Raw genomic sequence first — 27,939 nt, forward strand, 5'->3', positions numbered from 1 at the left:
TCCAGTATTTAAGCACGTACTATAAATGTCAATGTCATTGTAAAATCGGTCAGGGTGGTTTTCATCAACTACGTTGTAAAATTTCCATGATTGTGTGTGCGTGTTTGCAGTATATATAGGATAACTTACTGTGAAATTTTAGAAAAACATATGTATCAAATATGTCTTATGTCAGTACAACTTACAATGGTAATGTTACAATACTATACAGACAAGAGGTTCGCCTTGTTGACGGTTACGATTTACCTGTTTATGGAATTAGTGACGAAACTTTTTACATAGTTCATATCCCAGCTATAGCATGTATATGTATCAGTTTCATATGTGCAGTAGCAGTAATTGGGTATTCTTTTTATCACCAAAAATGTTCTACGTTCTTCGAATGGACTAAAAGTGAAAGATTTGTTGTGTACATGGCGCTATGTGATGCTTTGTTTAACATTTCACATTTTTGCGATCACACACACATTGTTGTTACAAAATCTTTCCCAATGCCGAAATCTCTATGCGCATTCTACGGATTCATATTAGCAGAATTCGTAACAGCTCAAAACTTAATGGTCAATATTGTTGCAATAAATGTGTTTGTATTAATATATTTTCGAAAACAGATAGACTTCGGTCGATGGGATTATCGACTTTTGGTATATGTTTTCGGTGTTCCTGCAGTAGGAGCTACGATTGCAGCTACGCTAGGAAAATTTGGTCCGAGTGGAGCATTGTAAGTGTTATTTTTTTTTCAAAGACTTCAAACTAGTATTTTAAATAATAACCACACAATTTAATTTATTCGTTAAATGAAATTGTTAATATTCCTTTATGAATCATTTTCGAATTGCATTTTTTTATTATCAAAGATCGTGAGCCCTTATTAAAATAGAGTATTTAAAAGTAACTTAAACATTCAGTTTATTGAATCGGGTTTACTTATATTCAAGTATGGCTTTATATCGGGTAAATCTAGTATGAACTGCCTATGTTTAGGATATAAAAATAAGAAAATAATTGCAATGAGGTTGCTATGTTCCATTATAGCAAAATCGATCAACTCTTTAACATTAAAGTGACATTAGTTCATTAACCTGTTTTGTTTGATGTTTTTTTTATTAAATATCATTAACAAGGTTTATTTTTGTTCTAGTTGTTACATCGACGCAGTTAAAGGGCAAATGACATATATTTTCTTCACGACAGTACCTTTACTACTGATATTAGTGAGTAATACAGTCATGTATGTAGTCAGTTGGTTCCGAATATATACAGAAACACGTGAAATCAAGAGCTCGCTTGGAAAATCATCAAGAGCTATACGAGCATCACATAAAGCTGCAAAAACTATGTCTTTGTTTGTAACTGCATTCTTTGTCCAATGGTGGGCTCTTGCTGTTTATGGCTTATTGCAGCTGATAGGAAGCGTACCAGCCATTATGGTTAATCTTGTCACGACATTTTCAAACATTGGAGGTCTTCTAAATGGAATTGTATTTATAATTATAATACGAAGGAAAAGAGAGAAATCAGAAGAGAAAGGATCAAACGATAAAGCAGGGTCCGGCGGTACGACCAGTTCACATATCAATTCTAAGGTTCATTCGACAAATACACAAAGTACCGTTTGAATTGTTGAACTCAATATAACATATCTATGCTATTACGTTTTAAATTGTTTAATTTCTATATTATCTGGTTTTTTTCTTTGTTGAAATATAAAATTTAATAAAATCGGAAATACTCTTTTGATATAAATTGCAAACTCTCTTGCAAATACAGCATGATATAATGACCAATCTTTAACATTTGGGCTGATACATTTCAAAACTTATATTTTCTGATACTTTATATTTTTAAAGAGAAATTTTGAAACGCATTTATTAAGCTATAGGAAGATGTTGGATAATCATGAATAAGACAGCAACCATCGAAAATAGCATGAAGGCAACTAGAGGTCAACATTGAGTATCAAACTATAGAATTTGTTACCCAATTCAAGTTGGACACCATAAAACATTGTTAAAGTGAGATGATAATGAAGGTTCCATCTTCCTCAGGCTACATTACATGTATGATGTGAAACATTTTCACATTCAATTCTAGTGCTTATGCATTTATGGTTTTCAAAGGTTTTTCTTTTTTTATCTTTTCTAATGAATGTATCTCTGAAACAACGCTTTCGAAATAATTAAATTTACAGTTTTTGTTTTCACTTAATATTTGCTTTTGTTTTGATTTTTTGAAAAAGTATTTACATTTTCTATTTCTAAAATTGTGTTTTTTAAGTGATTGCTTCTTTAACGTTTTTCTGCAAATGCTTAAAAAAATGTTAAATTGCAATTTATTTAATATGTCTATCTTTTGTAAAATGAGTATTGGGGAGGAAACAAATTATTATTTGGAGAATTTACAAAATAATCATTAGCTAGAATGTGTCCATAATACACTGATGCCCCACTCGCACTGCCATTTATGTATGTAAAGTGGACAATTGGGGTTAAAACTCTAATTTGGCATTACAATGAGTAAGATCATATCATAGGGAACATGTGTACTAAGTTTAAAGTTGATTAGACTTCAACTTCAATGAAAACCACCTTGACAAAAAACTTTAATCTGAAGCGGGACTGATGGACGGACGAAAGAACGAACGGACGAACGGATGGACGGACGCACAGACAAGAAAACATAATGTCCCTCTACTGTCGTAGGTAGGGCATAGCAGGTAAGACATAAAAATACCAGGCGACACTAAAATAAAATTATGAATAATCTAGAATCTAGTAGCTGATACTTAAAGTATTTTTCCATTGTAGCTATATGAAAAGAAACACTTATGAAATAAAACATATTCAAAGACTGCAAAAAATCCTTATAATTTCATTATAAGATAATAATGTTAAAAAAAAAATCAGTTCGGAAATGTTTTATGCATTTTGGAATGAATAAACAGTCCTTCTGGGTATCTTTTCAAGTGATTTTAAAGTTCTTTTTCAATTTTTTTTATTTGTGTTTGCTTTTCTGTTTTCTTTATTTGAAAATATAGAAAACTGAGATAATGTCAGTTTGTCAAATCTGAGATTTGGAAGTACAGCTCAATAAGACGGCAATGACGTATCTGATGTTTAACAGGTATTATGTAAATAATGGCCGGAGTTCGAGCAACGTGAACTTAAACTGGACATTTGATCTAAATGGATCTTAACACTGTTTGGGTCGTGTATTCAGGAGCTTATTTAAAATTTACGACTTATAAGGCTGAAATTTTCATCCCGAAACGGTAATCGAACCAGGAACATTTGTGTTAGTAGTCCGATGCTAACCACTACACCACGGCTTTCTTAAATTTTTTTTAGATGCAATAGATGTATAACCTGTACATTAACCGATTGTGTCCTATTCCTGTTTGTTGCTTTTTTTGTCTTTTTCATCAAATGTTGAGATTTGAAAATCATTAAGCTACTGTTGCTTTAATTAAAAACAAGCTATTTGTAGTAAAGATGAGTAAAAGAAACGGAAACTTTAGTATAATTTTTGTTTCGTTGTTTCCATTTGTAGGAGTGTTGTGTCATGGACGGAAAAAACATGTTGTTTTATGTATGAATGAATATTGTTATAGTTTTTATTGCTGTTTATGTGGCTTATCGATTAACTATTACCACCATACTTCATACACATACACCGCTCTGATGTTTGAAATAGAAATAATGTAACAATATCTATTATTCGTGATAAATATTTTAGTTTTTTTCATAATTATAGCACACAGTAGGATAAAACTATGTTTTCCATGTTTATGAACAGCAGTATACTACTTTTTACTTTATTTACTCATTCACGAAATGTAATCATTGTTTTTTTTAATACTTTCCACTAACAAGATTAATTTAAAGATATTTATTTATAGTTGATTGGGAAACAAGTTTTGCAACTTATATTAATCCCTTTCCACTTTGCGGGTGCGAGTGCTGCCTTGTAGCGGCATTAGCCTACTCTTTTTCGAAATCTACAAGGGTGTCTCTAACGTGCAAGAGATATGGTTCTCTTTTAACACGGGTCAGCCATTTATCGTCCCCTTCCGACGGACTGTCATCGTTTCCTCAAGACCATACTCGCAGATGGTATCAAGGAAGAGCCGAAAATTGAGTTCCTGAAATTTTCATTCAAAACGGAATCGAACCAGGAACCTTTGTGTTAGAAGTCCGATGCACTAACCACAACACCACGGCTCACTAACAAGATGCAACTAATTAATCATTAACTCTTTTTTCTTAAAATATTCCAAATAGTATTGTTCTGTATGAGCTCATTTGAGTTCTCTCTCAGGTATAAGACACTACATTCACAATGCCTTGTCTTTAGGCGACATACACAATTGAATTTTTTTTATAACTTCAATGAAAGCTGATTTATCTCCAATCATAAAAGGCTTGTATGAAAGCATTGTCAATATGAGATTCATAATGTACACATTCATGTATTTGTCTGGTTTAATTATTAATATGCAATTAGGACAGTGTTATGAAACTGTGACAACAAAGGAAAAAACACCTATTAGGTATATCATCATGTATCGATATTTCGATTTATATGGAGAGAGATTAAAACGTTTAGCACACTTTACATCAAAGGGTCATGAAAATAATGATTTCAACATGGGTTTTGTAAAATTTATAAATAACATATAGGTTTGATGAACTATAAATTAATTTAACGTTATCGACGATTGTTTTATAATGACATCGAGAATGAATATCGGGAGACATATATAGATTCTAACATTGATACGAGTAGATTATCGGATTTATCCAATGGAGATAGTTAAATTATCAATTTAAGAGTCCGAGCCTCGGCGAATACTTTAAAATTTATTATTCAACTATCGAGATTGGATAAATCCGATAATCCACGAGTAACTATGTAAGAATCTGTTTCTCTAATGATTAAAAGATACATTTTATTTTTTTGTTAACCGTAAAATCCCCTTCGAGTGCCTTTCACATTGCACGAAGTTGTCAATTTCATTAACACCTGTTATAGCATATTTTGATTCATCCAGTTAGCTAAAAAGGTCATGACCCTTAAATCATTTAATGATCTTTTGAGATCACCTGCAACCACACGTTGATTAAATTGTTTTATACAATGGGTTCGGAAAGGGAAAAGTTTCCATAGAATTAGAGAAACTGGTTTATTCCGTTCTTTCACTGTTATTATTATTAGTCCAGGGAATCTGAAGTTTAACCTCACACAAATTGCAACAGATTTATTTTTCATGAAAAACGAAGATTACAACTATATAATTAACATCGGCAAAAATCGGACCAAAAAAAAGGCTTAATTAATAATAAAAAGAAGCAGTTGTGGTTGTCATCTCGGTCCGCCGATTACCAAGGTGAAAACAGCCATTTTGATAAGTCCAAATTGAAATATATGTGTGGAGTTACATTTCTTTTAAATCGTTTTAATAGGTCTTTAAGTTTTGGCAGGTTTCCATGGCAACGACGACAATTTTTGATATACCAAAATCAAATGCCACATCAACAAATACCAAACAATGTTTCATTACATTTAAAGCATTTTAGAACTTTCATATTTTTGTCGTTTCGATGGCAACAGTGACCATATTGGAAATACCAAAGTTCAATGCCGCATCTATGTATGCAAATTTACCTTTCAGTAAGGTTCATTTAGTTTGGAGCTTTAATTACGGACGAATTATATTATGTTTGGTATTTGTGGACCGGGATGACAACCACAACTGCTTCTTTTTATTATTAATTTAGCCTTTTTTTTGCTTAAAATACTTCAAGGGCAGATAGTTTTGGCCTCAAATTCGAAAAGAGGTCAACCAAGCGTCATTAAAATCGATAATTAGACATTTACATAAAGACTTGTGGCAGGAAAACGCTCACTAGAGAAGTGAAAACAAAAATTTGAAAAAAAAGATAGGATGATTTATAGAATAACATTATTTATAGAATAAGGAAGGCGAGTAGTCATGCATTGCTCCATTGCAACAACTCGCCATTATGATTTTACGTCTAGATTTGCTATAAGGAATCTCTTTATATGCGTCATAATGAGTCCCCGAAACGAAAGAATGTTGCAACTTTCAGTCCTCCTAATGAGAGAAGTTTATTTTATTAACGGCAACCAAACCATGCGCACAAAAATGATCAAAGCATAAACGAGCACAGACGATTTCTGTTGTACGATATTGTTATCACAAAATAGGCAATGTACATACGCAGTTTTGCTTATATAAACGAGAAAAATATGTCCTAAAAGACAAACTAATCATAAACTTTTTTATATGACAAGAAAAATCGCAATGTAGATGAAAATTAATAGATTGACGTTCAGTATCACATCATATCAGGACTAAATCATGTTGATGGAATTTGCAAATGAACATTGCTTTATACTAGACTGACACTCATAGTCTTAATTTAAACGTCCACCAATTTACAATCCTCATAAAAACATGTCAACCTTACCAGACACATTGTTTATGAATCGATACCGACAAATCACTTCACTTACCCTTAATGCCTTATAATAAGCGGAGGCGCTGCAATTACTATTTTATATGTTTTCGGTTTTTTTAAAACCCAGAACCTTCCGAAGTGAACAAGTTATCATGGAGCAAACTGTTTTAAGTAAGATGCAAGACACATTTCTTGGTTGTTAATATAAACAAAACTTATATAAAAAAAGAAGATGTGGTATGATTACCAATGAGACAACTCTCCACAAGAGACCACAAAACCCGCTCTCCACGACGATGTGTTACTGGTAGATGAGTCTTTGACACTGTAGTAGATGGCTGTTAATACACTTAACTACGGATACAGCTTGCATCGGACGTCTGGCCAGCATAAGACATTCAACCATCCACGCATACTTCCTGTATGGTGTCTCATAAACTAGTTTGTTGAATGATCTGAGCTCGTAACATGTTGTGTGTACGGATATACAAGCTCATCCAGTACACCTTTACAGCTGTTAGTACTGAGAAGTGACTGGAATGATATAATGAAAATAAGAGTTATCGCCTTTTTTTATACTGAAGACATTTCTAATTCCATTTTTCTCTTCATGCCATTTTATTTTAAATTTCTAATGTTTTCTTTCAAAGAAAAAATACCTTAGCAGTTAAAGGAAAACATTTTCAAAAACTTTCAATGTTCTTTAACTTCTAACCTCATTTGGACCTTCTTGCTTTTTGATTCGAGCGTCACCTGAGTCATGTTTAGATGAAACCTGTATGGCCCGCGTATACCCGTTTGATCCTGGTATTTATAATGAGTCGATTTTCAAATTTTGGTTCGATGCAACTGCTGGTGAAGGTTTCCTTTTTTAGGGTATCATAAGCCTAGTAGTTAGTAACTTCTTGACAACTTTTTTGTTGAATTGAGAGATAGATTTTTTCCAGAAAGTATCGGTATTCCTATGGTAACGAACTGTGCGCCGCTCCTTGCCGACCTCTTCTTATTTTCAAATGAGAAAAAGTTCCTTTAGACACTTGCCAAATGCAAGGAAATCAAAGAAGCCATTTCATTTAATTCCACATTCAGTAACATTATCAATCCACACTTTTCTGATTGGGTTCTTTAAATATATCCTCCAGATATTAAAGAAATTGAATTAAAGAATTAAAGAAACAACAGAGTCTGCTTCCTCTGCCTCATTATTAAACATATACCACAAATTTGTCATGTCAGTTCGAGAATCTATGACAAACGAGACCACTGTAAATTCAGAAAATTTTGCATTTATTATTGCTATTTAGTCATTTTAGACTTAAATGCGATTTTATAATTTACGATTTTGAGAAAAATCCTGTTTAATTCATATAAAATATTTAAAAATGTGAGTTTAAATTATTGCGTTTACAACTCTGTCGCATTTTTCGCAATAATAAAAACCTCGCAATAATTTCTGAATTTACAGTATTATAATTTAGAAATTATCAATTTTCAGCACCTTAGTAGCAATGTTCCAACTTTACCTGCGTATGTGACATCTATTTCTCAATTCATTCTGTATTCAAGAGCTTGCACTTTTATTTAGACCAGTATATGAGCGGAAAGTTAATGAACCAGGGGTATGTCAAAGAACGTCTCGTCCTTTTTTAAAAACATCATCGGAAGATACCAAGACATTGTTGATTAATAGTACATATCAACTTCACAAAATAATACACAATGGTCTTGGAAGTGTACATTCAAGACACTGACGTTGTTTATCATCGTTATATTATTCTTTTCTTTGTCTCTGTAAAGTATAACTGCTACCGATTGGTTTTTTTTTTGTAATATCCATTAGACGTGAGTCGGCACTTATACATTGTTTAATGTGCTATGTAATATTTTGTATTCCTTTCTTTCTTCCTTCCTTGTTTGCTTATGTGATATATCTATATGTCTTTTTGTATTTGTTGACATATTTGTTTGTTTTAATTGTGATTCAAAATACAATATTTTAATCCTGGTATCTATGTTTAGTTTGATATTATATTTAGAAACGCCCATGGCGATTATCACATCCTCATTAACAAGAATAATAATAGGAATGCGAAATGGGTCGACCAGGATGAAGAGCAGGAGGTTTTAAATGCCACAGATCAATAAGGACATGCAATATATATGTAACATAAATTAAAGATAAACTTCGAAAAGGATATTATGATCATGATTTACGTTTCTCGAAGAAGTATTTTATCAAAGAAACAGCATTGCAATGCATAAAACGAGTAGTTAAAAGGATATGTTTTACATTCTTTATTTTTTCCCAAATTTTCATCGAACACATGTTAAAATAGCTCCGAAATCAATTAATCTAGTATTATGTTACAATGTTTATCATTGCATTTTACAATACGTAAGAAAATCGTTCAAAAATATGTCCATTAGTAAATATTGTGAAAATATATTACAAACAAATATCTTTTTATTGTATCATGTATCAACTAAGTATGACATTAAGAGTTGGCAAAAAGAACTGCAATACAAAACTTGCCAATTTAATAGACTGAACATATCATTTCTCTTGTCTGTGTATTGTTACCTTTATAACATGGATTACTATTGCATACCATACAATGAAACTTGTTCTTTAAAAAAACCTTTTCTAAATTAACAATGAAATCAGCATGAAAGATTTGAGCACATTTTATCCGTACTTTATTATTTCTCTCACAAATTATTGATACATTTTCTGTTGTAGATAAACTAAGATAAAGTTTTTTTAGTTGTCCGGTTGTTGTTTCACTGACACTAGGTATACTTTTCAATTACTTTAATATGTACATTTAATATATGCAGATGTTTGCATCTGTTCTGAGTCAGGAGTCTGATGTACAGTAGTTGTCGTTTGTTTATGCAATTTATACGTGTTTCTCGTTTGTCGTTTTTGTATAGAGATTAGACCGTTGATTTTCCCGTTTGAATGGTTTTACACATGTAATTTTAGGGGCCCTTTATAGCTTGTTGTTCGGTGTGAGCCAAGACTCTGTGTTGAAGGCCGTACCTTCACCTGTAATGGTTTACTTTTATAAATTGTTATTTGGATGGAAAGTTGTCTCATTGACACTCATACCACATCTTCCTATATCTATTTCCCAGTTTATGTTTGTTTCTTGATTTGTATCTGCTCTATCGAATTATTATTTATCAACATCGGTAAAACATAAAATAGAAAAAAAATATTGAACTCCGAGGAAAATTCAAAACGGAAAATCCCAAATCAAATGTAAAAATCAAGTCAAACAAGCAAATGCACGGCTAACAACTGTCATATTCCTGACTTGGTACAGGCATCTCATTATGTTGAAAATGGTGGATTAAGCCTGATTTATAGATAGCCAAACCTCTCATGTATATGACAATGGAATAAAATTCCAAACTGTTGCCTAAAACTGCTGTTGTTTTTTTTATCATTTATTGGACGTATGTCTAAACAAGTACCATTTAAAACATAAACATAAATCTTTCTTAGTTAAACAGAAATAAGGTTAAATTTCTATATTATTCGTGTGACATGTAAAGCTTATAATTTGTTTATGTGTATATATCATTGAAAGCATCTGTCAATGATCCATATATGATAAATGGTTAATGCTTGGATGTTTAACTAATAGTTAACCTACACTAATACAATGCAATCTTGTAAAAACATGGTTTTTTTTATGTGTATATATCATAGAACGCATCTGTCAATGATCCATATATAATAAATGGTTAATGCTTGGATTTTTAACTAATAGTTAACCTACACTAATACAATGAAATCTTGTAAAAAGATGTTTTTTTATGTGTATATATCATAGAACGCATCTTTCAATGAACCATATATAATAAATGGTTAATGCTTGGATTTTTAACTAATAGTTAAATAATAATTCTTAAACTTATAGTTAACCTACACTGAAAAACAATGAAGTCTGCTAAATAGATTGTCACTCCCTTGGTACTACTAAAAAGTAATAAATTTATACCTAATATGCAGATAAGTTCCCAAAATACACCTGCCTAACCACTATTCCTTTTTAAATCAATAGTGAAACAAACTGAAGTAAAAATAAATTTTTAATTTAAAAGCGAGACAATTCATCATCAATGGTTAAGATACACAAAATGATGATGTTACCACCCATGCATATCAACTGACGTATTAATTCGAAATCTGCACGCAATATAGGTCAATATTAGATAGGCATTAAATATTATTCAAATGTACACATTCATATATTTGTTTGGATTAATAATTTTTATGTAACTAAAACAGTGTTATGAATCTCCTCCTATGGTTTAGGAAAGTATTAGCTCTAAGGTAGGAACTTTAAATAAGGTATAATAAGATCAAAACAGAGAGCAATTTTGATGTATAATTAAAACTTATCTGAATATTTCACTTTTAAGAGAACTTTCAGTAATATTAAACTCATCATATAGATACCAGCTATAATAAAGCTGCATGTTTACTTTTTTTTAACATTCTGTTAATTGTTTTTTTTTTTTTTTTTTTTTTTTTTTTTTTTTTTTTTTTTTTTTTTTTTTTTTTTATCTTTTTATGTTTTACCCAGATTAGTGCGTCATGCGCCAAATCTTATCAAATTTTATTTTAATTTTCATTTTTAATATTTTATTCATAATACATTGAGCTATTTCGTTTCATGTAGGATATTGGGGCTAACATACACACTTGTATATTAGATGATTTTAACTTTAACATAATGATTATTTACTTTTGTGTGTCTGATAAACAAACATACACCAGACGCGCTGTTTGACTGTTGTGTGATTTCTTTTTTCCGTGAATTGGTATTATGTTTGATATTTATTTAGAAGACAATTTGAATATTAGATATAAATTTAAGAAAGTATGTAATAAACATGTACCGACCTTGACGAAGAATTAATTTTGAATTTGGCACTGAAAATGAGAAAAATAAATGTGAAGTAGAAAAAATAAATATTTGTCAGCAATCTGTTCGTCTATATATTGAAAAGTAAGCTACAATGGAATTCCTTTTAACCGCAGGCAGTTTTGAGTGAATAATAAATATCAATCAACTGTCTTCGTGAAGGAATAATTACAATACACAATGAGCAAATAATGTAAACAGGGTATTTGAGCCAAACACAAAAATTAGGCCAAAACGATAATCAGGTCGTACGGTGGCTTATGATTGCTTAAAGCTACGCTATTTGAAACAATATTTATCTTATGAAATATGTTTACTTTTTCATTACTTTACAAAGATGTGAAAGATTTATCGATGTGACAGCAAACATCGAACACAAATAACAATGAAAAGTTTAGTGGTCAAAACTCTATTTATGGTTGCTGAACTATAGACCAACATTAATTAATTGTATATAGCTTCTTTTTTATATCATATATATGTATTTGAAATTTGAAAATATGCTGTTAATGCTTTGATTTGCTACATTGTATTATTTGATTGTGTTTTCTTCTACTTTTTTGATTGGCTTCTAGTATCTTACTTTATTTTCATAATTTTTTTAACTTTTAAAACTGAACAGTAGAAATATCAGTTTAAAGGATGCTTCAAGGCGAAAACAAACCATATAGAAAAAAACCAATATCACAAAAGGAAATATAATGTATTACATTCTAAACTCCGTAATTATAATAAGTATAAAACAAAGAATTGTGGTATAATTGCTTCAGAGACAAATATTCATCAAAGACCAGATGAGGCATCTGCCGTATAAATAATCAGATGTTTTAGATAACACCTATTAATTTGAGATTATCAAATCAGTTGTATAATTTAAAGGATTAATAACATTTATTTTTGTTTCAATCTTTTCATCAACACGGTGAGAGCAAATTGAATGTATTTCTTTTATAAACATTTTTTCACTGAACAGTTTATCATTTAATTTTGCCATTTGATTAGGGACTTTCCGTTTTGAATTCAGTATTAATGTGATTTTACTTTTTGCAATAAGCTTGCAATACAAGTATGTATATAACTAGGGTTGAAAACATGAAAAAGGATATGACCAATATACAATTGCTGAAACTGTATGAGGAGAGTCTTTAGAATTACACAACAATGAAGTGCGATTTTTCAAGAACTCCGTACGGATACATTGCGTTAAAGCTTTTTCTAAACTACTGATTTTATTACAAGTGCTTAATCATAGCTATCATTTTATTGGGTTTTATTTTGACAGGTTAAGAGTTTTATATAAAAATAGTGTTGGAAGGAAATTCTTTAATAAGAATATATTTACATAATCATCGTTAATTATGTGTCTTATATTTCAGTTCTGAATTGTTTGCTATATTTTACAATATCATAATAACTTTTTATATATATTTAATAATGAGTTATTAGATATAGGAAGATGTGGTATGAGTGCAAATGAGACTACCTTCCATCCAAATAACAATTTATAAAAGTAAACCATTATAGGTCAATTATATTGTCTGAATCACTAGAATAACTAGAAAAAATTTTTATGCTTCGAAAGTAATTATAATGTAAAAAATAAAATCATAACACGTGTTGAAAAGTCCTATATTCAAACGTCAGGTAAAATGATTTCAAATATCTGAAGCAAAGGTATAGCCGAATCAAAATGAGCGATTAGCATTTAGACAGATGGAAAAATGCTTTGTGGATCTATCATTACAGACATATTTAGCTTTTTGATTTGCCCAAAGTCATATAATTTGGCTTGGGAATTAAGAACTTAAACCATATTAGATTTACGAGATGACGATTTTGAAATGTCATTCAAACCATATAACTACATACGGCTATTGAAATATTTACTTTTTTTTTTAACCAGAACGGAAATTACAACAGTGAGATTGAAGTCAAAACGACAATATTATATAACGTGATACCGAACGAAAGAACAATCCCATAACAGATAACAGATATACAAACAAGGAACTACTTAATCCTACCTGAATAATATCGAGAGTGCCATAAATAAGACTAAAATATATATATCTATATTTGAAGATATGGACTGATAAAGATTGTTCTTGATAACGAAATCAATGTTTGAAATTTGAAAAGGAACAAATATGACGAACATTTCTTGTAGCGTGGTCAATTGTGTAATTTCAACTTCAAAGGAATTGAAAGATGGTTATGATTTACCTGTATATGGACTAGATAATGGTTCGTTTTATAACATTCACGTGCCAGCACTAGTTTGCATATTTTTAAGTTTGATCAGCGCTGTATCGGTCATTAGCTACTCATTTTACAATCAACACATATCTACTTTCTTTGAGTGGACAAGATGTGAAAGATTTGCTGTTTATATGGCAATATGCGATGGTCTTTTTAATATTTCTCATTTTTCTGACCATTTGCATATCGTTCTTACAAAGAGTCTACCAACACCAAAAGTGTTGTGTACTTTCTATGGATTTTTGTTGGCGGAGTTCATAACAGCTCAGAACTTATTGGTCAGTAACGTTGCCATTAATGTTTTTGTATTGATTTTTTTTCGAAAAAAAATAAACTTTGGGTTAAGAGATTACCGACTTCTTTGTGTCATTTTCTTACTTCCTGCATTGGGACTGACAGTGGTTGCTGCTTTAGGACAGCTCGGTCCAAATGGAAGTTTGTAAGTATACATACAAAGTATCAGGGTAAACGTAATTGATTACTCTAAAAGCTTAATTTGTTTAATATTTGCTGTTTGCTTATCTTTCAAGTGCAAAACGTTTCAAATATATTCAGGAGGAGAACATATAAAAATTAAAAATTTAATAGCTACCCTACCGAAATAAAAATAATGTAATTTTTCACCAGAAACAAAATGTTTGATATGGGCAGAAACATTGCATTGCTACAGACCCCTCAATTAAATATTGCATGATGAACTCATAAATCGAAACGGACAAAGATGCACATTTTTAAATCGCACAGGCAGTCGGATGCAACCCCCCCCCCCCCCCCCCATCAATATGTTATTGTCAATTTATCATTTCTCAGCAATAAGATACTTTCTGCTCCATCGTATGGTGTTTACATATCTCAGTGAATATGTTACTCTCGAACTTGTTCACGTTACACAGACTTTATTTCACGAAGTGGTATTCTTCTACAAAAATTTTAATTTAAATAAGTTACGAAAAGAAAGAACTTGAATCGACATTACATATATATTTAACGGTGGCATCACGAATTAATTGACAGATTAAAACAAAATTACTACCGCGGCATATTTTTTTTTAATCATTTTAACGTATTTAAAATTTCAGCTGCTACTTTGATGGTGTAACTGGGCAAATAGCCAACTTTATCTTTACAACAATATTACTGTGTTTTATTTTGATAAGTAATATAATTCTTTACGTCATGAGCTTGGTACGTATCTATAAAGAAACACAAGCGATTAAAAAAACTCTTGGCAAATCGTACAAATCTTTGGAAGCATCGCATAGAGCTGCGAAAACCATGTCGCTGTTCGTGACTGCATTCCTTGTACAGTGGTGGGCAATGGCGATGTATGGTATTTGGCAGTGGGTTACGGATGTCCCTCAACTTTTATTCAATTTCGTTACAACTTTTTCAAATATTGGAGGCATACTTAATGGAATAGTATTCATTATCATTGTGAGAAGGAAACGAGTTGAGCTTGACTCTATTAAAAAAAAGCCGGACATCAAAGAATTGACAAAACAGCAAGCAGTCATAATGCAACAGTTAAGTAATCAAGTGTAACCAGTCTTATCTGTAAAGAACAAATTCATGCTTGAATTATCATATTTTTGGCTTTATTAGTTGTATCATACATTTCATAACAGCCATTGATTCAGGGAACCAATTTATTATATCATTTTTATATATATATATATAAAAAAAAAAGACAGTGTTTTATATGTGTGAAAGAAAACGAAATCTTATAAAGTTAAGTGAGATCATGTTAATCGACAAAAAACGCCTTTTATGTATGCACGCATCGATATAGCTATTTGATTCATACCGTTCAGTAACTGTTTGCATCTAAGTCCCAGATCTTATTTGACAATTGTCTCATTGCGAGTCATACTAACTTCATAAATATCATTGTTTTACATGCACCACTCATCATACAAGTGTTACAAATTGTAATATTTGGAATAAACTTCTCTTATGGCAATTAAATTTATGTATTTTAAATGCATTTTTGTTATTCAATGTTTACTTATTTTGTGTTATGTCTCATCTTACTTTTTCGATACATAGATCACCTTTAATAAGTATTTACATTGTGTTAAAGACGCAATTTATTCGTTCAGTGTTGGTTTACTTGCTTTTGTCGATGTGTCTTGTGATAGAGTTAAATCATTTCAATTATTAACCATTCGTTTTCCTGTTTGAATGGTTTTACACTGGTAATATTTGGGACCCTTTGAAGGTTGTTGTTCTGTGTGAGTCAAGGCTCCGTATTGATGCCGTATTTTGACCTTTTTAAATTTTTTTTACTTTGATAGAGAGCTGTCTCATTGGCACCCATACCACATCTCCCTATATCTATATACCAATAACTTTTAAATAAATGTATGGCTGGTCATTATCTGCTGTACAAATGATTTTGAACATGTGTTCCTTCTAAACACTTCTATGAAAAGGTATAAAAATACAGCTGAACAACAAAAAACCTCAAGCCGAAGAAATTTATTAGACAACACATTTATAAAAAAAACAAAAACAAAAAAAACAAAAAAATAAGAGGGAAACAACAGTCTACAAAACACCGGACAGATATACGTAAGAATAAAGACTTTAAACAACAACCAATTGTTTTTGCTTTCAAAGGAAGAAGATAATAGTTTGTAATCCACTTATAGCACTTAAACATGAATGAGAAGAACAAGAGATGTAAGTCTGTTGGCTTTGTATGTACTTTGATTCAATGTACGATTTCTCTATAATTATACTGGCATGTTCAAAATTAAAATAATCTTGTCATTCGAGTACATAGTATGGATTTTTTTCATTTTATCATGATTATATGTATGCATGGATTAATAGTAACAGGACATTCAGCCCTAGTTTATCATTATAGGGGGCGGTGGAGAGGACAATTTTTGAAATTTTAATTACCTAAATACCTCATGGAATCTAAATTGAATACAAAGCAAATCAAAACCACCCGCTAGCCAAACGAACCCAACAATGATAAGTCTTTGGAAATTCTAAAATGAACAAGAAATCAGCTTGATTATGATTACAAATGGCATTCGCTTAATCGTCTAATGTGGGCATATAACTAGAACCCACAACAGTGTCGGTTAATGTGGGACAAATATCCGGACTCAAAACCCTGTTAAAGGGTCCCCGAGCGTATCGGTGTTGACATGATTATCATCATCATTTATATCATTATAGACGAAACGCATGTCTTTCGTAAATATAAAATTAAATCCTGGTATCTATGATGAGTTTATTTAGCATTACATTTATATATTTTACCATAAAGCATCTTTGAGTTTGTTGATAATTAAAGAACATGAATTTAATCAGAAGTATTTAGACAAAACTTTGATCTTTTCATTTTTCCTCAGACTTCACTATTTCGTATCGCATGTGATGCACGTGTTAGATGACTTATTGATTGGATCGGGGTACTACCAGTTCCTCCAGATCCTGATTTGTGCGAACCATTATCACTGGCTTTCTCGCTTTTTCTTTGTACAATAAATATGAAAACAATTCCATTCAGCAGACCTCCAATATTTGAGAAAGTTGTCACCAAATTGAGTAACAGTGGCGGAACATTTCCGCTCAACTGGCATACCCCAAATACAGCCAAAGCCCACCATTGTATAAAGAAAGCTGTTACAAAAAGAGACATAGTCTTTGCAGCCTTGTGCGATGCTTGTAATGCTCGCGATGATTTCCCGAGTGAGTCCTTAATTTCCCGCGTCTCTCGATAAATTCGTCCCCAGCTTAAAGTGTACAAACCGATATTTAGAACTAAGACTAATAGAAGCGGTACCGTTGTGAAGAATATGTATGTTGTTTTCCCTTTTAAAGCATCAAAAGTGCAGCTGAAAAAGAAACGTAAGTAATTGTATTTCAATTTGACAAGTATGTAAAAAGATAACATGTACATCTATGTTATGTATAATTGATAATTCATGAAACTTATTTTTATCTAAACTAACACTTAACAGTAAGGACTAGCTTATGGACGGATGATGGTGTTCATTGCTGATGTTGTATAAGTCATGGGATTTATATATTTTATTTCATGAAAATGCTTTAAGCTGCCTTTTATGTATAACCGAAAAAGGGATGTATGGAAATATTAAATCTGACTTTTTTTTTATTAACGAAAATATTCATCCATTGTGTGTGTTAGCAATATAGTCGACGTTAACACAAAACTGCTACAGCAGCCAAAACGGGTAATTGGCTTTGGCAAACGTACATTGTGTAAAATGTTGGAGTAGTGTTAGAAAAGATGGGCGGAAGATATCGGAGGGCCGTAGCAATGAAAAAAAGTGTAACATCGATATTTTTTACAGTCATATAAACCAAAAATCAGGTTAATGTATAACAAAGTTTTATTCTAGAAACTTGCGGCTCCTCAGAGGTGTACATGTAAATCCATTAATGGCAAGAATTAAATTTGCATTTTTTAAAATTCATAATTTGCCTTTTAAAGATTCAATATTTGAATTCATCAACTAAAAAAGTAGGAAAAACAATAATATGTTCAATCAATTAAGCACTCCATTAAAAACTTGAAATTCAATCATTGGTATTGATTTGCTTTGCTACAGGTGTTTTATTGACACAAATTCTCAATTTGTATGTAAATTTTAGAAAAAAGTCAACCGGATTGAAATGATTATTTACTTAATTTTCAATAACTTTGTCAAGAATTCAACTTAAATTAAGTTCTCTAATCAATGCATAATGTTATTTACTTACAATGCTCCATTTGGACCAAACTGATCCAAAGCTCCAGCAATGATGCAACCTATTGCAGGAACACCAAAAATATAAACCAACAGCCGATAATCCCATCTGCCAAAAAACATCTGTTTTCGGAAATAGATTAAGACAAACACATTGATAGCAACGATATTCACCATCAAATTTTGAGCTGATATGAATTCAGCAAGCATAAATCCATAAAAAGCACATAGTCCTTTTGGTGTTGGAAACGACTTTGTTACAACAATATGAAGATGGTCACTAAAATGCGACACATTAAAAAGAGCGTCACAAAGAGCCATATACACTACAAATCTTTCACTTTTCGACCAATCGAAAAATTTAGAGTAATTTTGCCGATAGAATGAATATAAAATAACTGATATTGCGCATATAAAGCTTATACAAATACATGCCATTGCTGGCACATGAAGTGTATAGAAGGTACCTTCGGCGATTCCATATACAGGTAAATCATAACCATCCTTTATCTGTATTATGTTTTCATAAGTAGTTGTTTTACTACTTGTATTCATTGTAATGTAAATCAATGTTTGTGATAAACGTTCATAAGTTATATTCCTACATTAACATGTAATAATAAATACATGGAAAAAGCTTATATATAGTTTTTGATAGTCTTTTCAAGACGCAATTATCGAAACTATCCTGACAAGGGATCGGTTGAAATCCATCCTTCGACAAAAACTCCTTTAACAACTGGCATTTACAAACAATGTCGTTCCAGCAATACAGTTTATGAAGGACGGCTCGGGTTTTTTCACAACAACAAATGACTATGTTCATGTTTTACACATTTTACCTTGACAAATTTCTTTCAGAAATCGTCACTACGTTATCAATTTAAGATTTACACGATTCAATGTATACTTTACATGTACACATATCTTACTATACACATTTACACAGGAAACTTTCATGTTTTTAATCATTTTGTTTGTTTATGTTTAGGGAAAACCCGGAGAGTGGCGGTCATATTAATTGGTGTTGTTCCTTCATTTAATACAAAAAAACAAAAAAAAACGGTTAGTTAAACCATGAATAAATCCTGGGAAACTGTTTACTCGTATAGTGGATTTAAAAAAAAATCTAAAGAACTTCTGGATAATTTAAAATCCCGATCTCTTTCTAAAATTAGTTCTATCAAAACTTATTTCAACCCTGTTTTTCACTATTCGCCATGTTCAATTGAAAAATCGTCTGAAAGAAATAATCCACAATGCTTTTCAAAAAAAATATGGTTAAATACGTTATAAATTTATTACTTTGGGATCCCATAGTCATATTTTGGTAATAGTGAACAAAAAGGAAAAACATGCTTTGAAAAGGAATAATTAGTTATCAAAGGCTGGTGATGCACTCGGGGACAAAACGTCCACCAGCGGCGGCATTGACCCAGTGGTGTAAATAGTTACCAGGGTAATAATTTAATACGTCAGAAGCGCTTTTCGTCTACATATGACTCATCAGTGACGCTCATATCAAAATAGTTATAAAGCCAAAGAAGTACATAGGTGGAGAGCATTGAGTACCCCAAATTCCAAAACATTATGTCAAATACGGCAAAGGTAATCTATTCCTGAGGTAGAAAAGTCTTAGTATTTCAAAAATTCAAACGTTTTGTAATCAGTCAATTTATAAATATGACCAAATCAATGATTACTCATGTCAGTACAGAAGTGCTGACTAAATCCATCTTCAAACAGGACTTGAATTTTACATTTCAAGTAATTCTAACATATTATATGATGTTCACTTTTGAATAACATATTGCCTAAAATTCATAATTCATTGTTTTCTAATATTTAAATATGTATCTAAAAAAAGGACCTCCTTCAAGGCTTGGTACATTTAAAAAAAAAATAATCATGATTATAAAACGAGAATGAACACAGCAATACATATACTTGCTAATGTTTATACAAGATTTTTTTTAATTTGTACTAATTATTCACAATAAAAAATAATGTCCAAAGTGACCGAATACAGACATTAACCAGATTTACAAAGAAAAAGTTTGTTCTTCTTAATACAACTGGCATGCTACAAGCACCTGTTTGAATATTGATATGACGTTTACTAACCATTATTATAATATTGCGTTGGTATGATTTGTACATGGCTGTGTTCATATATATACATGTATTTACGTTGTTTAAATACATGTAGATTTGGATAAATTATACTATTCGTCATTGTTAGCGTAATCATGGACAAACATGTTTACGAAAACAAGAACAGAATTAAAAAAGCAATACTACTTACAGTAGTGAAGCCATTCACTATACATTAACGAGACCATAGCCAGTGCATTATATTTCAAACTTACAACAATGATTCAGTCCGTGAATTAACTGTTTACTCAAATATAATAAATTTATAAAGTCAACGAAGGATAACACACTTTTGGCACAATTATACAAGCATTTTAATTTGCTTTAATATTGTGAGAAATGCCTTCCTGTCTATGATAGCCTTCCATCATTACCGAACTGAACAAAGAAATAACACGACGGGTGCCGTATACGGTGCAGGAAATGCTTACCCTTCCGGAGCACCTGATTTCACTCCCGGTTTTTAGTGGAGTTCGTGTTGTTTCTTAACTATTATTTATAACTGTTGATGTAAATGTCGTTTGGTTTTGTGAGTCTTTGTTTACTCCTTGGTTTTGATTGTTATTGTCTATTATATAATTCCCCGTTTGATAAGTTTGTGGGATATGTAGAAGCGAAACAGAACAACAATGCTTAACTCTAAGTCCATTAAAACTAACAAAATCATACAATTCTAAAAGTGAAAATCAAACGTTACATTTCGCATTTTTCAGACAAAAATGATGTATTAAACCTGATTTTATAGATAGCTACATCTCCCAATTATATGACAGAGGTTTATAGTTTTGTTATGTCGACAAAATTATGTGAGCAAACAGGTTAATGTGACAAGAATTGTACCCAGCAACAAATTCTGCACAGATAAACAACAAAACTGACTTAAACATAAAAAAAAAACATATAAATATTCCTTACAAAAACGCAAACAAAAACATTGCTGTAGCTAATTGAAAGTTTGACAAAGATGCAAACAAAAAATTGTTTACCGTATGTGATATACACTTTCTCGACTTATACAAATTTGGTAAGATAAAAATACAATGTACACAAAATGAACACAACACTGTAAAACAAAAACTCCTGCGTAAACTTCGCATCTCAGTATTAACCTGACGAGGCCTTTTCAAAGTCAAAATATTCGATAGCGTGATGCATAAATGCCGAGCCCCAGAGGACTAAAAGAAACTTAATAGAACGAAGACAAGTGGAGAGAAAAAAGTAAAGTAATAAAAAAACTACAAAACATCACCACCAAGAATCTATAACTCAAAAGCATTATAAAAGAAACAGTGCATTTTGGAAAGACAATCCAGCAGTAACCTTAAAAAGCATAAACAATACACAGCAGATTCCTAAAATAGCAATACTTCAACAAAAGACAAATAAAATTAAAACACACTAATATTATATTCACATAAGTGATGCATTATGGGATTTTTTTTTATGGATATGTTTTGTTTCGTCCAAATGCAATTTATGAGACCAGTGATATTGCAAAACGCAAATACAAGGAAAAATATTTTGAATAGTCATTTTTTTTATCATCTTGGACAGTACTCTCGTGTATTTATAAAGACTACTCGTGCTTCTCGTGACAAATTCATGAAAAAGAGGAATATTTTTGCCTAACATTGTATATCATTCGTCTGACGATTTCAGAAGGTCTGTTGTGACCTCCTGACACATATAACATTTTTCCAATCAGTTTCCCAACTATTTGCTGAGGAAGCTGATAAGCGAATTCTTTTTGCCATTTCAAAACTAAGTAAATATCATATAAAAAAAGTAATCAACAATGAACTTTAATTGCAAATATTATCTGAGTAATAAATAAATGCAACAGCAAACTAGGACCGAGTGAAACTAATCAACTATTAGAGAAGTGCACGAAGTGTGTGTGTCTGTAACATGAATAAATTTACGCAACATACAGTAACGTCACAGATAAAATACTAGAAATTGTATATCATTCAAGATTACTTTTCTAGTTATGTTATTTGATGTATTAACAACATTATTATTATAGAATTGTGTTAGTAATAGGGATAGAATTCCTTCAAATCAGTATCCATAATTGCAAATAAACATTTGTAACTGAAAATATGAACGGTGGATAGACAAGTACCGAGACACGTCAATGAGAACATATACTCTTTAAAAAAGGTCAACTGCAATAAAATTGAGCTCTCTTTTGCCCTATAACCTATCGAACCAAATGTAGCAATCAAAGATTTGTGGAATATAACGACTGACATTATTCGGGTCATAAAACAGTCATATTCGGGACATTCATAAAACTAGGAGTGAGTTATCGACCGATATTTGACCGAAAGTGATGCTTTATCTTATATAACAATGATTTACTTCATTTTGTAACATTTTGGATACAATACAAGCAAAACGGACCATACATATGATGTCTTTTCCCTGTAAAGACGTCATTTCGAAAATCCAACATGGCCGCCATGGTCGGGTGAATTTTTTTCGTGTCTACCTAACTAATATGATAACATACACTTAAAGGCAAATCTTACAAAGTTTCATGCTTGTATCACCATTTGCATGATTTGTGTGGTAAGCTGCTTAACTATTTCCCTGACTTGGTACAGGACATTTTAGGAAAAATTGTGGATTAACCTAGTTATCGGCTAGTCAAACCTCGCGCTTTTATGACAATGTTAAATATAACACTAAAACGATAACACTACATGAAAGGACTACAATATAGACAAAATGGTTGAGTAATAAGAACAAAACGGATGTTACGTCCTTTTAGCAGTCCGCAAACAGATCCGGATTGAACGGAAATGTTAGATGGGTTTTGAAAATGCAATCACCTCTATCTAAAAATAAGTCTTTTCTAATCAATTACGGGCCCTCAACCGACCTTTATGAACGAAAAATCTTTACTCTTACATATTTATTTTTTTCATTTTACTCAAAATAATTTTGCTGTTTTACTTTTTAATCTGGATGATCAACCCTTAAGAAGTTATTGCATTGATTATATGATTGTCTATTTACAAGAAAAGACATAAAATATGTGTCTCTTGTTGTTGACAAAGATCAACCAATTAACTTTACTATCTGTTAAAAAAAGAAGTTACAGAAATGACTTTATTTTAAAACGAGACAAGCATACTGAAAAATTAATAAAGCAACAGCTTCGCCGAAAATTTAACAGAACAAGGAATATATTCCCTGACAAAATCTTACAAATAGACAATACCATCAGTTTATCTCATTAACTATTCCCAATCAGCGGTATTCAAATATAAATCACCGAACTGGTTTCCCTTTGTACAGAATGATCTCGGCTCAATTTCAGAAGAGATCAAAGGTTATCACTCGAACAAGTCAATTTTACGCTAAATAATAATCTAACCGTGCTGAACTGTTTAACCCCGCCACATTCTGTATGTATGTGCCTATCCCAGGAGCCTGTAATTCAGTGGTTGTCGTTTGTTTATGCGTTACATATTTGTTTTTCGTTAATTTTTTGTACATAAATTAGGCCGTGAGTTTTCTCGTTTGAATTATTTTACATTATCATTTTGGGGCAAATTATAGCTGACTATGCAGCATGGGTTTTGTTCATTGTTGGAGGCCGTATGGTGACTCATAGTAGTTAATTTCTGTGTCATTTGGTATCTTGTGGAGAGTTGTCTCATTGGCAATCATACCACATCTTATTTTTTAAATGTAGTATCTATACTATTAAACGAGAAGACCTCATTTTGTGTGTCGCTTCTCTTCCTTCCGCAATGAATTAATCATCATGCCTCTGTGTCCTATAGGTACCATGTATTATCGCATTTGTCATCCATTCTTATGATAATTCAGTTTGGGGTATTTTGGGAGAAAAACGAAAAAAACTGCGTCCGGATATTTTTCCGTCATTTGACGAAATTATAAGTCAGACTAGACATCCGGTTTGCGTTTTTTCTGTACTTTGTATATACCAAAGACTATAAATAACGTGTATTTGCTATTTGCTATCATTTTCAAATTTACTATCCACGGAAGTCACTGAGTTTAGTAAATAGAGAGGGTCTATATAATATGTCAATGACCGCCGTTGATCGGTTAGTAAATTGAGAGTTAATAGTAAAAAGCAAATACACTTTATTTAAAGTAATGTATGTTCATAATATACAGATAAACGCTAATATTATTAAAATCAATAGAAAAAAAATTATAGGAGTTTTGGAGGAAAAAAAATTAGGAGCCGGGCTAGAAAAAACAATTGTCCTGTCCCCAAGTACCTATAACTTTTATTACCTTTCCTCAAGGACGCATAACTATACGTCCTTGCTTTCCTGAAATTCTCCAGTCAATATTTTTTTTCGGTGGCCGATATGTATGTTCATAGTATACAGAAAAACAGAAAGAATAAAAATCGGTATTTGGAAAAAAGGGGGAGGACAAAAAAAATGTGCCCAGTCCCCAAGTACATTTGACTTTTGATACCTCTCCTGGAATTCTCCAGTTACAATTTTTGTTACAGTTTACATACGCTCTATTTCCCCTCGATTTCGCGGTTGTGTTCTAGTATACATGTAAATGAAAAGAACGATTGTTAAAGTTAAATCATTATTTATTTCTCGCAAATATAACCTCCAAGATAACCATTCAGTGCGCAATGGACATTATGGAACCTATATCCTCTAGAAGCATAGAAGAACATACAATCTTGTGCTCTCTTTAATGTTCCATTTGGTTCTCCATTATCAAATGCAAAGTACTTCATCTTGACCATTTCTCCGTTCTTCTTGATCCATCTCCAATCACCACCAGTCTTGTACCTATTGATGTTGCGTCCACCGACATAATAATGCACACCTGGGAAATAGAAATAAAACTAAATTGTACAGAAAGTACATACTGTGGGATATGCTTTGTACCTGAAAGCTAATGTCTGAAGAACAAGCTTGTCATTCTCTGAAAATGTGCCAATTTCGTATTAATATTCTTAAAACATCTCAACTAAAATCAATTAAGAATTGTTGAATAACTTTTCCTGTAGTGATTTTTTTCAAAAACACTTCCAACAAATGATCTTAAGTTTTCAAGCATTAATTGTTTTAATAAAAATTTCACAAATATTTAAACTTGTTTATGACGTTACAATATAGCATAGGAACGATTTTGTTAAGATTTTTTTTTACCTTCGTGTTTGTTCTTTTGGACTGTACATAATTTATGGTTCTTTACCTATACCTACCATAGTTCTTGTACAGTTTAAAGTGTGTCTCGAAAGATACGGATTTCACGTTTAAAACAAGTTATAAAAACAAAATTACCTGTGTTCATTTTTAGAAGTTCGTACTTCATCAACATAGCTTCATTTAGAGTTTCAAAGTTTGCCAGGTATGCACCTCGTCGTAGGCATTTTGCCTTAAAGCATAAAAAACGTAAAAACAGTAAATACTATACATATAAATTATTTTAATTATAAAACAAAAGTGCAATAACTATATACGCTCCTCAACTTTGTACTTGTTTTGCTTTCTTACTTTTTTTATCTGAGCGTCACTGATGAGACTTATGTAGACGAAAAGCACGTCTGGCGTATTAAATTATAAGCCTGGTACCTTTGATAACATATGTATATACTCTGGAAAACAGTAACATGTTTCCACACAGACAAACATGTGAGTTGTAGGTGTAAGACCTCATCAAACACCAAACTCCGACTGCTCTTATACAAAAACAATCATACAAACAATGTATCGATAACGAGTACCAATTGGTCAAGACAGCATAACTTCTGACTTGGTATGGGCAAACAAAACATTAGGGTAAAGACAGGTTTTACGTGTGCGCCCTTTGACTATCCATTAATTCTTAATGATTTTTTCAAATTTCACATTACTTTTGGTTCATGTTTTAGTAGTCACACTCGATCACTCAAGAGTTGTAATTAGAATAACCCCATTTTATTTTTTTCGAAAGACGGCGTTTTTGTAAGGTAAAAACACGATGTCACCACGGTAATTGACTAAAACCAAGTAAATCAAATTAGCGCGTGTGATCAACAATCAATTGATAGCTAGTAATAATATGATACACCTCGCTTAGCAGAAACCCATCTTCATCAAATTTTCGATGTCACTATTTCAACCCTTTGCATTAATTTGATGAGTTTGTACAATATGACGATTTCTATAAATAACTTACAAAAGCAGCATCACCGTCTACTTTATCTTTTTGTATAAGATAACATCCTTTACCAACTCGTCGGTATGGATAACTGCATTCATCTGTAAAAATAAAACAAAGAACGTTTTACCTAAACAAACCCTGGATGCAGAAGTTAAAATATTGATTGTAAAAAGGAAAGACTAACCAACCGGTGGTAAAAAAAATTGCATGCTTTGATGCATATATATATTGCTACATCGTATTCAGGTTGGTTTGTCTAACATCTGTTGATTTATTTCTATGTTATGCAAACGAAATTTGTCCAAGGAATCACCGTTATTTCCCAACATATATCTAATGTATTTTACAAATCATATATCGATAAAATCACTCGTAAAATACTTAGCAATTTCAAATATTTCTGTTACATTTTCCCACTTATCCAATTAAACCAAGTTCTTCCCATACATTTCATAAAATATACTTTGCGACATCCATTATGTAAAAACACGATTTATGACATCGTAACGACTTTAAACATTATATAATTCTGAAATAAATAATATTTTTAACTGACTAGCGATTATCCTTTACCAAATGTATTGGTAAATATATATATTTGTTAATTGTGTAATAATCATCGGAGAAGATAAATACAAATCGCAATATTTCTGAATAAATTGTGTGTATTATTTATAGAAAAAATAAACAACCACAAAATGTAACCATACCAGCATAACAATAAACCAAAACAAGTCCAAATAGTACAAACAAACAATACATTGCAAATGTCGTGCTAAATTTGTGGATATTTTCAAACAATCAATATTAACAGATATGTTTCTGTGTTTATATATCTGATTAAATTTCATTTTAATGATAGTAACAGATTTTATAAATTCGATATTATTTTCTTATGGAACTCTTTGCTTTGTAAACTACTAGTAAAACATGTAATTATAGTTACAGAAATAAAACAATAACTAGACCGTTTCATTAGCAATACAATATACCATTTGAATTTTTTACCAAGTTTATTTTAAAAACACACTGAGAACAATATAATAATTATGTTTGTTTTATTCTCTCATTCGTTGCTAGTATATCTGGTCGTAAAGCATTTTTAGCCCACCTGTCCTGAATTCAGTTTTTATTGGTACATTTTACTTATGTCGTTTTTGTCAGTATAGTCGAGTTTATTTCAACTTTCTATGGATAACGTAGTGTTTA

At 31.4% G+C, this 27,939-nt stretch overlaps 4 protein-coding genes across 4 annotated transcripts; 2 read left to right on the forward strand and 2 right to left on the reverse strand.

Moving 5' to 3' along the window:
• LOC143069221 (uncharacterized) lies at nucleotides 1–1,732 on the forward strand. The gene is made up of 2 exons (XM_076243751.1): nucleotides 1–721; nucleotides 1,142–1,732. Exons 1-2 carry the CDS (start codon nucleotides 162–164, stop codon nucleotides 1,617–1,619), a joined length of 1,038 nt encoding a protein of 345 aa, XP_076099866.1. The 5' UTR covers nucleotides 1–161; the 3' UTR covers nucleotides 1,620–1,732.
• An 11,369-nt stretch (nucleotides 1,733–13,101) lies between these two features.
• On the forward strand, nucleotides 13,102–15,661 carry LOC143069223 (uncharacterized). Its single transcript, XM_076243752.1, has 2 exons — nucleotides 13,102–14,120; nucleotides 14,761–15,661. Exons 1-2 carry the CDS (start codon nucleotides 13,570–13,572, stop codon nucleotides 15,221–15,223), a joined length of 1,014 nt encoding a protein of 337 aa, XP_076099867.1. The 5' UTR covers nucleotides 13,102–13,569; the 3' UTR covers nucleotides 15,224–15,661.
• A 1,255-nt stretch (nucleotides 15,662–16,916) lies between these two features.
• Nucleotides 16,917–19,081, reverse strand: LOC143069224 (uncharacterized). The gene is made up of 2 exons (XM_076243753.1): nucleotides 18,425–19,081; nucleotides 16,917–17,535 (listed from the first exon to the last, which is right to left on the reverse strand). The coding sequence occupies exons 1-2, from the start codon at nucleotides 18,964–18,966 to the stop codon at nucleotides 17,046–17,048; spliced, it is 1,032 nt and encodes a 343-aa protein (XP_076099868.1). The 5' UTR covers nucleotides 18,967–19,081; the 3' UTR covers nucleotides 16,917–17,045.
• A 6,066-nt stretch (nucleotides 19,082–25,147) lies between these two features.
• LOC143066615 (uncharacterized) lies at nucleotides 25,148–27,527 on the reverse strand. The gene is made up of 4 exons (XM_076239481.1): nucleotides 27,441–27,527; nucleotides 26,746–26,828; nucleotides 25,869–25,962; nucleotides 25,148–25,407 (listed from the first exon to the last, which is right to left on the reverse strand). Exons 1-4 carry the CDS (start codon nucleotides 27,490–27,492, stop codon nucleotides 25,163–25,165), a joined length of 474 nt encoding a protein of 157 aa, XP_076095596.1. The 5' UTR covers nucleotides 27,493–27,527; the 3' UTR covers nucleotides 25,148–25,162.
• Nucleotides 27,528–27,939: the final 412 nt, after the last annotated feature.

This window comes from Mytilus galloprovincialis, chromosome 3 (assembly GCF_965363235.1).
Source record: "Mytilus galloprovincialis chromosome 3, xbMytGall1.hap1.1, whole genome shotgun sequence".
Lineage (NCBI taxonomy): Eukaryota > Metazoa > Mollusca > Bivalvia > Mytilida > Mytilidae > Mytilus > Mytilus galloprovincialis.

Coding starts and splice junctions, on each gene's coding strand:
- LOC143069221 (XM_076243751.1), top strand. CDS start 162: ATGTCTTATGTCAGTACAACTTACAATGGTAATGTTACAATACTATAC. Junction 722..1,141: donor TTTGGTCCGAGTGGAGCATT/GTAAGTGTTATT, acceptor TTTTTGTTCTAG/TTGTTACATCGACGCAGTTA.
- LOC143069223 (XM_076243752.1), top strand. CDS start 13,570: ATGACGAACATTTCTTGTAGCGTGGTCAATTGTGTAATTTCAACTTCA. Junction 14,121..14,760: donor CTCGGTCCAAATGGAAGTTT/GTAAGTATACAT, acceptor TTAAAATTTCAG/CTGCTACTTTGATGGTGTAA.
- LOC143069224 (XM_076243753.1), bottom strand. CDS start 18,966: ATGAATACAAGTAGTAAAACAACTACTTATGAAAACATAATACAGATA. Junction 17,536..18,424: donor TTTGGTCCAAATGGAGCATT/GTAAGTAAATAA, acceptor TTTCTTTTTCAG/CTGCACTTTTGATGCTTTAA.
- LOC143066615 (XM_076239481.1), bottom strand. CDS start 27,492: ATGTATTGTTTGTTTGTACTATTTGGACTTGTTTTGGTTTATTGTTAT. Junction 25,963..26,745: donor TAGACGGTGATGCTGCTTTT/GTAAGTTATTTA, acceptor TTATGCTTTAAG/GCAAAATGCCTACGACGAGG. Junction 25,408..25,868: donor ACTTCTAAAAATGAACACAG/GTAATTTTGTTT, acceptor TCTATTTCCCAG/GTGTGCATTATTATGTCGGT.